At 41.1% G+C, this 10,000-nt stretch overlaps 1 protein-coding gene across 2 annotated transcripts in view; it reads right to left on the bottom strand.

Moving 5' to 3' along the window:
- Nucleotides 1–10,000, bottom strand: part of LOC128685132 (protein turtle homolog B-like) — a 519,018-nt gene that overhangs the window by 244,462 nt on the left and 264,556 nt on the right. For both annotated transcript variants that reach the window (XM_070101774.1, XM_070101768.1), the window contains one exon: nucleotides 5,212–5,325. In XM_070101774.1, coding sequence (XP_069957875.1) covers nucleotides 5,212–5,325 — 114 coding nt within the window. The remainder of the gene's footprint in view (nucleotides 1–5,211; nucleotides 5,326–10,000) is intronic.

Genomic DNA, 10,000 nt, shown 5'->3' with positions numbered 1-10,000 from the left:
TGATTCACCTCATCTTTCATAGACCCATCTGCTGACAATGTCCACTCCCAAACATCTGAACACGTTCACCTCTCCATAATTTCTCTCCTCCAATCTGATATTCAATCTTTCATCACCTAATCTTTTGTTATCCTCATAACCTTACTCTTTCCTGTATTCAATTTTTAATTTTCTTTCTTTTGCACACTCTACCAAATTCATCCACCAATCTCTTGCAACTTCTTCAGAATCTCCCCAAGAGCACAGTGTCATCAGCAAAGAGCAGCTGTGACAACTCCCACTTTGTGTGTGATTCTTTATCTTTTAACTCCACGCCTCTTGCCAAGACCCTCGCATTTACTTCTCTTACAACCCCATCTATAAATATATTAAACAACCACGGTGACATCACACATCCTTGTCTAAGGCCTACTTTTTACTTCGGGAAAAAATTTCTCTTCCAATTCAACTATCACTTAATCTGTAACAACATTTTCAGTAATCAGATCTGATCATTTCATACCAATTTATCATTCATTATTGCACTCATCGCCCCCACTGCATTATACTTCAAAACTGCAACATTAAAGATCTGTTTTACCCAATACTTCAACACTTATATATCACTGCAAAACACCTGGTCCACACACCCCCTACCTTCCTAAAGCCTCCTTGCTCATCCATATATATATATATATATATATATATATATATATATATATATATATATATATATATATATATATATATATAACATATATATATATATATATATATATATATATATATATATATATATATATATATATAATATATATATATATATATATATATATATATATATATATATATATATATATATATATATATATATATATATATATATATATAATCTTCCAAGCGTCTTTAACTATGTTAGTTGAAATGAAAAAATATTTATCAGTAATATTAACACACACAAAAAAAACACTATTTATAAAGTCAATGAAACATTATACATAGAATTTCATTTTTATATGGCATGGTAGCATGACGCTTCCGTCCATACCAAACAACTCTCAGATCACATTGTTCCAGACCTGGTATTGTGAATTTATATTCATGATGATGCTGTTTCATTGTGTTTGCTTATAGTAGTTTTACTAACATTAAGGTCTAAGTTATTGCTAAATTAACAAGATTATTCAGTAGCTAGAGAAGGTTCGTATCTACTAGGATGCAGTCACAATACTCCACAATGATAATTTATAACAATCGTGGAGGTATTTCTACAATAAAGAGGATATCGTTCAGCCCCCTCAGCCCACTGAGGAACTTTGCCCTCTCACAAAGGGCTAATTCACTACGACTTCCTCGCACATCTTTTATGAAGAACACATGTATGTACCATTAGCGTCTCCAGGCACGCCCTTTCCTTGCTAGAATTTCTGATCAACTAAACAATGAAGCTTAAACGAGAGCAATTACTCTTTTCCCCATAGCCGAAGAATTAAGAGAAAATCTGCACCCCACTTAGTCTACAAGTCAGGGATAATATGACTTCCTGCCTACATCTAAATAACAAGAAACCTACCTCTTGTGTTAATTCTGATTACACAGACTAGCAACAAATGGATATAAAGCTGAAGTCAGCAATTTCTTTTGGGCAGAAGACGTACTAGGGCAGACGAGGGCTCATTACTTCCAGGAACGGACGAGACGTGCCATGATGGCATTGCCGCCTTATCCTTAAAAGACAAAGGGACAGTATTGACTAGTGCGTTCTTGACTCTTGTTCATTCTGACAATCTCAGGAAACTAGGTGTTAATAGCGTCTCTGTGCGATTTTCTTGATTGAACATTGGGAGTGCTGAAACAGTGTTATTTAGTACTCTCCCTGCTGTGGATAATTCCACGAAACTATGAACAAATGATGGTACTGAATGATGTAGTATGCAGTCAGTATTGCGAGTAATTGCAGAGAACATTCCCAATGTTTGTGGTGAACATTTGTACAACATTCCCTGAGACACTTTGTCAATCTTCAATCAAGACACCGATATCCGCCTCGTGTCAACATCAATGACACAAGACTCCAGCTATGTGTCAGGCAGGTTTTGTTCCCATTTCATTTATCCCAAGACACTGCAGTATTTAAGTTTATGTGAGTAGAATATTGCCCCCTTAGAGACCGTTATTGGCAAACCATCTACGAAAACCCAATAAGTGCAACTATACATTTCAGATATTTGTGAAATGCTGCATATAAGCTCCTTTGGGAAAAATTGTAATGTCTAACTCATTACTCAACAGCCTACGTGGGCACTGCTTCAGCAACCCGAAGGCGTTTCCAGGGAGCATCTGCTGGAAATTGTTCTGTTAAAAGGTAAGGACTGCTTGTCAAATATTTGTTTCATGCAAGAAAGTGTACTTATCTAACGAGTTCCTCCACAAATTGGTCCTTCGAACTGCCCTTGTGAGACACACCTCGTGGCCGTTCATTGAAGTAATCTGAGCCCTCGCCTCCCTCGTACGTTTTCCGCACAAAAGAAATTGCCGACTTCAGCTTTATATCCACTCGTTGTTAGTCTGTGTAATCAAAATTAACACAAGAGAGTAGGTTTCTTATTTAATTGTAGGTTAGAAGTCATCATATTCTTGACTTGTAGACTAAGTGGGGCGCAGGTTTTCTCTTAATTTTTCTGCTATGGGTAAAAGAGTAATTACTCTCGTTTAACCCTCATTGTGTAGTTGATCAGAAATTCTAGCAAGGAGAGGGCGTGCCTGGAGACGCTAATGGTACATACGTGTGTTCTTCATAAAAGATGTTGTGCGATGAAGTTGTAGTCCATTAGTCCTTTGTGAAAGGACTAAGTCACTCAGAGGGCTGACAGGGGGCTGAGAGATACCCCCTTTACTGAAGAATTTTCTCCACAACAATTACAAAATTGAGGTACGAAACTGAATAAAAACTAATGTATAACAAATTCCTATTTGTATTAAGCTGAGAAAGTAAACTTACAAACACGTATATTAAATGAAACAACAATACTATATCACAATACATGAATTAAGTTACTTCAGATATAGAATAAAAAGTATAGGTCTGAAATAATACTGCGATGCAATCACCCCTGTCCATGTTACCTCGACCATCTATCTATGCTCTTACTCGAACGCCTGTCTATGTTGCTGCCTCGAAAACACCTGTTTGTGTTGCTGCCCCGACCACACACGTCAGTTGCTACCTAGACTACCTGTCCTTGATGCTTGTATAACTACGCCTGTATGTTGCTGCCTGGACCACACCTGTCCGTGCTATCGCCTGTGTATGTTCCTTCTATGACCACAACTATGTTGCTACTTTGATTACATTTGTCTAGGTTGCTGTCTCGACCACACCTGTCTAGGTTGCTGGCTCGACCTCATCTATTCAGGTTGCTTTCTCTACCACTCCTGTTTTTGTCCCCACGGGCACAACTGCCTATGTTGCTCCCTGGACCCAATTATCTACATGTCCCACCACCACACCTGTCTTTGTTACTACTAGGACGATAACTGTCTATGTTGCTGCCTCGACCAATCCTGTCTGTGTTGCATTTTGAGCCACTCCTGCCTACTCGACTACACCTGCCTATGTTTCTTCTTTGATAACACTTGCCAATGTGTTGCTGCCTCTTCAAACACCTGTTTGTGTTTTTGACTCGAACACATCTGTCTCCTTACTGTCTCGACCCACCTGTCTGTTTCTGTCTCGATCACACCTATTGTTGCTGTCTTGATAACATCTTTTTATGTTACTGAGTCGATCACCCTAATGTATGATGCTGTCTTGTTTACACCACTTTATGATGCAACCTCTACACCTGTCAGTGTTTTTGCCTCGACCATACCTGTGGATGTTGTTTCTTTGACCACACTTGTCTATGTTGCTATCACCTATCTATGTTGCTGCCTCGACCACATCTTCTATGATGCTGTCTCGATAACATCTGTCTATGTTGCTGATTCTAGCATACCGTGTCTGTGTTGTTGCCTTAAAATCACATGCCTATGCTGTTGCTTCGATTAATCTTGCTATATTGTTAGCTCAACACCTGTCCTTGTTAATGCCTCAACTTCACCTATGTTATTGCCACAATTGCACCAGTCTGTACTAATTCCACAATCTACTATCTATTTTACTGCCTCGACCACACCTGTCCATGATGTCCCAGCCAGACCTGTTTATGTTGTCCCAACCACACCACTATGTTGCTGCCAATAGAATACATATATGTTGTTATGACATTATCTATGTTGCTATCTCAATCACTCCAGTCTATTTTTCTGATTCGACCTCACCCGTCTTCGTTGTTGACTATATCACCCCTCTTTATGTTGCTGCCTTAGCCAAAAATGTCTCTGTTGTGGGCTCGACAACATTTGTCTATGTTGCTGAATGGATTACCTCTATCTAGTTACTGCATTGATCACAATTGTGTGTACGTTGCTGCCTCAGCCATACATGTCTATGTCTGCTGCCTCGAATTCACCCGTATGGAGAGGAGAGAAGACGAGAGAGAGACAGAGAGACAGAGAGAGACAGAGAGAGACAGAGAGAGAGAGAGAGAGAGAGACAGACAGACAGACAGACAGAGAGACAGAGGGACAGAGAGAGACAGAGACAGAGAAAAGACAGCGAGGAGCAAGCTTCTATATACCTCAAGATGGGCAGAAAGCAACAGCTTCACTTTGGCTGTACTCTTCTCTAGAACATCAATTCATCTGAGATCATTTATCCCAAGGATGACTCGGGTCTGGAACACGCTCGTACAGCATTATGATGTCAACGAGATAAAGTCAGTTGATCAAATGAAAATGCTGGCCCACCGATGGCTCCAACTTCATCCTGTTCCCTACTTGTATGTGTCATAACAATAAAATGCTTTCAAATGAGCTGATGTAGGTAACAGCTCTTAGCTTGTCAATAAATTTAGGAATCCTTAACTTATAAATAGCTTAATGAAGCTAAGGATCCTTAACCTAACTTGTAAAACCCTGTGTAAAAGAGAGGCCAAACCCTGTGTAAAGAGAGAGAGAGAGAGAGAGAGAGAGAGAGAGAGAGAGAGAGAGAGAGAGAGAGAGAGAGAGAGAGAGAGAGAGAGAAATGACAGAGATGAGGGAGATGATAAGAGAGAAGATGAGAAAGACAGAGAGATAGATCTAACCTTGTAAAAACCCTGTGTACAAAGAGAGAGATATGAACCCTACCTCCGGTAGCCACACAGTAGAGGGTAAGCTTGTCACCCTGGGTAAGAGGACCCAGGAGGCCGGCCGGCACTGCTCTGCTGTTCTCGTCCTGAACCACTAATCTCGACGGCACCACTGTTATGCGTGAGTAATAGAAGTGATAGTATTATTAGCAGTAAAATAATAATAGATAACGACGAAAACAAAAATAATGTTCTATTATTCAAATAAATAATGACACAAGTAATATTTAAAAAATAAAGAATATGACGATAAAGACAAGTGAAAAAGGAGAAGTGGCACAGGAGAAGTGAAGGAAAGTCAAATAAGGACCACAGAAATATTATCGACAAGCAGTATTGTGTAAACAAGAGTTGAAGACGGAGGTATGGAGGGACTACCAGGACGCGTATATGATACACCACACAAGACTACTTGAAAAGAACCACGAAAGTCAGCTCACAAGTTGTAGGCTAGAAGGACTGCCAAGAGGGTATTATACACCACACTGGGCTACTGGGAAGAAACCACACGAGTCACAGTAGAAGATGACGTGCATGAAGGACTCCCAGGAAAGCAATATTGGAGTACAAGGGAAAGGACAGATAAGAGGAGACTTCACGGTCTGAGGCGAGCCTGTCTGTTGAGAAACACGAGTCGCATTCTCTCTCTCTTTAATTCTGTGGGTGTTACAAGCTTATCAGCAGTGCCGTAGTTAACAAAGAGCATAACTCTGTTTGGTTAACGGAGATTGTTGAGATTGATAAGTTTTTTGTAACAAATTTTACTGTACTGCCACTTTTATCTCTTTCAGTTTTGATTTTTGGAAGTACCATTTGAATAATTTCATACAGTGGAGCGTTTATGGCATGTTTGGGCCAAATTTGTCTGAGACCGGATCAGTCAAATAGTAAAGGCGGTAACTATCATTAGAAACACTGACCCTGAATTGACAAAGAATTTTGTCAATTCAGTTGTAATGTTATTATAAGCATTTTATGTAAACAATGTGTTTTTAATATTGTAGTTACTTAATATTTAATATGTTCGTTTAAACATTGTAGTTGTAATAACAAAAAAGCACAATACCGTGACTGGAACAATGCACATTTACCCGTACATAGGAGGGGCTTACGACGATGTTTCGTTCCGACTTAGACCATTTTTAAATGGTCCAATTCTGACCGAAACGTCGTCGTAAGCTCCTCTCTCCTATTTGCGATTTATTTGTGTATTGTAGTTATTATTTAAATAAGTGTGAATTAATATTAACTACTTGAATCACTCCAATAAGTTGTAAAAAGCAAGCCGATTTTATTTTGTTTCTGTGGGCGAAGCAGTATGGGTGAGACATTCTCTCTAAAATAAGATTTTCTTCGGATTTTTAACCCCGGAGGGTTAGCCACCCAGTATAACCCAAAGAAGTCAGTGCGTCATCGAGGACTATCTAACTTATTTCCATTGGGGTCCTCAATCTTGTCCCCCAGCATGCGATCCACACCAGTAGACTAACACCCAGGTACCTATTTGCTGCTAGGCGCACAGGACAACAGGAGTAAGGAAACGCGTCGAAATATTTCCACCCGTCGGGAATCGAACCCTGGCCCTCCGTGTGTGAAGCGAGCTTTAGCCACCAGGCATTATGGGTGTCGCCGATATAGGACTTGTTACAGTGTTATCAGCCTGTGTGTTGTTAATAAAGTGCTTAAGTTACGGGAATGTGCTGAATGTGTAAGTGTAGCTTGTGTGTGAACACATCAGTTATAAGCAATAGCTTTGTCTCCCCTGAGAAGAGAGGGTTTTAATGGAGGATGTCCCTGGGATTGATTGATTATCACAAGCTGGTGTTTTCCAGGGCACCCCGAACTCTGAATGGTGCTTTATGTTTTTTTCATGGGGACTGTACTTAAACTACGATGAGCCAATGTGGTCAATAATGGCACGCTTCTGTTTCGTGTAAAAACTCCCGAGTACTGTCATAGAAGCTAAGAAGTTGTGTTGTTTTAAAAATACATTAGATAAATATATGAGTGGGCGTGGGTGGGTGTGGATTGGACCTGACTAGCTTGTGCTACTAGGTTAGATGACGTGCTCCTTTCTTAAGCGAATGTGACCTGACCTGAGTAGGCTAGGGCGTTGGCATGAACCTGTAGGAGAATTGGACCTGCCTTGCATGGGCCAGTAGGCCTGCTGCAGTGTTCCTTCTTTATGTTCTTATGTAAATGTGGTTAACTATATTTAAGCACATTTACAATACCATTTTTATACTTTCTCTAACGTTGTGTAAACAGTCGAAGTTATAAGAGCATAAGAGAAGCTTATTCCGCATCACAGCAGACAACTTAACAGCAACCATGAGAATGTTATCAGAGGATGGCAGACTGCAGGAACTATCACAGGATGACGCACTTCAGGAACTATCACGGGTTGACGCACTGCAGGAACTACCACAGGATGACGGACTGCAGGAACTATCACAGGATGACGGACTGCAGGAACTATCACAGGATGACGCACTGCAGGAATTACCACAAGATGACGGACTACAGGAACTATCACATGATGACGGACTGCAGAAACTACCTCACGTTGAAGGACTGCTGGAACTACTACAGGATGATGGACTGCAGGAACTCCACAGGATGACGGACTGCAGGAACTACCACAGGATCTCGCACTGCAGGAACTATCACAGGATGACGGACTGCAGGAACTATCACAGGATGACGGACTGCAGGAACTACCACAGGATGTCGCACTGCAGGAACTATCACAGGATGACGGACTGCAGGAACTACCACAGGATGTCGCACTGCAGGAACTACCACAGAATGGAGGACTGCAGGAACTATCACAGGATGATGCACTGCAGGAATTACAACACGATGACGCACTGCAGGAACTATCGCAGGATGACGGATTGAATGAACTACCACAGGATGACGGACTAAAGGAACTACCCAGAATGACGCACTGCAGGAACTACCACAGGATTACGCACTGCAGGAACTATCACAGGATGAAGGCTTTAATGAACTACCACAGGATGACGGACTAAAGGAACTACCACAGGATGGCGGACTGAAGAAACTACTACAAGATGACGGATTGAATGAACTACCACATGATGACGGACTGAAGGAATTACCATAGGATGATGGACAGAAGGAACTACCACAGATGACACCAAAATAGGACGTTCAATTCACTCTAATGAGGACCATAGAGCACTTCAGGATGATTTGACTAGACTGATGCAGTGGTCAGTTAAATGGCAGACGCAGTTTAATAGAGACAAATGCAAAGTTCTAAATGTTAGACAGGAAAATAACCATGCCACATATAAACTAAATAATGTGCATCTTAATACTACTGATTGCGAAAAGGATTTAGGAGTTCTGGTAATTAGTAATCTAAAACCAAGGTAACAGTGCATTAGTGTTCGCAATAAAGGTAACAGAATCCTTGGCTTCATATCTAGAAGTATAAATAATAAAAGTCCTGAGGCTGTTCTTCAACTTTATATATTTTTGGTTAGGCACTGGAAAACGTACAGAGGAGGATGACAAAGATGATCCCATGTATCAGGAATCTTCCCTATGAGGATAGACTGAGGTCCCTGAATTTGCACTCTCTCGAAAGGCGTAGAATTAGGGGGGATATGATCGAGGTGTATAAACTCCCGAGTACAGTTATTGAGGCTAAAACGTTGTAGCTTTAAATATAGGTTAGATAAATATTTGAGTGGGTGTGGGTAGGTGTGAGTTGGACCTGACTAGCTTGTGCTACAAGGTCTGATGCGGAGCTCCTTCCTTAAGTGGATGTGAACTGATTAATTGGGTCATTGGGCAAATCCGCGGGGATGTGGACATGGACCTGATTCGCATGGGTCATTAGGCCTGTTGCAGTGTTCCTTCTTTCTTATATTCTCATGACTGAAGGAACTACTACAGAATGACGGACTGAAGAAACTACCACACGATGACGGACTGCAGGAACTACCACACGTTGAAGGACTACAGGAACTACTACAGGATGATAGATTGAAGGAACTACCAGAGGATGATGAACTGCAGGAACTACCATAGGATGATGGACTGCAGGAACTACCACAGGATGACGGACTGAATTAACTACCACTAAGACGGGCTACAGGAACTACCACAAGATGGACTGCAGGAACGATCACAGGATGGACTGCAGGAACTACTACAGGATGACGGACTGCAGGAATTACCATAGAATGACGGACTGCAGGAACTACCATAGGATGGACTGCAGGAACTACCATAGGATGGACTGCAGGAACTACAATAGGATTACAGACTTCAGGAACTACCATAGGATGACGGACTGCAGGAACTACCACAGGATGAACTGCAGGAACTACCACAGGATGAGGGACTGCAGGAACTACAACAGGATGAGGGACTGCAGGAACTACCACAGGATGAGGGACTGCAGGACCTACCATAGAATGGACTGCAGGAACTACCATAGAATGGACTGCAGGAACTACCACATGATGAGGGACTGCAGGAACTACCACAGGTTTTACAGATATGCAGAACATCAGAAAACTCCTAAGTAATCACAAGTCACTGAATTGTTAGTCACAAATAACCCGTAAAAGGTAGACGAAACATAACGTTTTTGTAGATCCTGGTCCACTATCAGTATCGTGTACCCTTGGGGGTTTAGCGCTTAATTATATGATAATACAATAATAATCAATATTGTGTGCTTTACTCTCCACAATAAGTATTTTTATGAACTGTTCTAGCCTCGGTATTGTATCATTATTCATCCA

Source organism: Cherax quadricarinatus, chromosome 5, assembly GCF_038502225.1.
Source record: "Cherax quadricarinatus isolate ZL_2023a chromosome 5, ASM3850222v1, whole genome shotgun sequence".
Classification (NCBI taxonomy): Eukaryota; Metazoa; Arthropoda; class Malacostraca; order Decapoda; family Parastacidae; genus Cherax; species Cherax quadricarinatus.
Note: the sequence above shows the minus strand (reverse complement) of the source record. Positions and strands in the feature narration are given on the sequence as shown.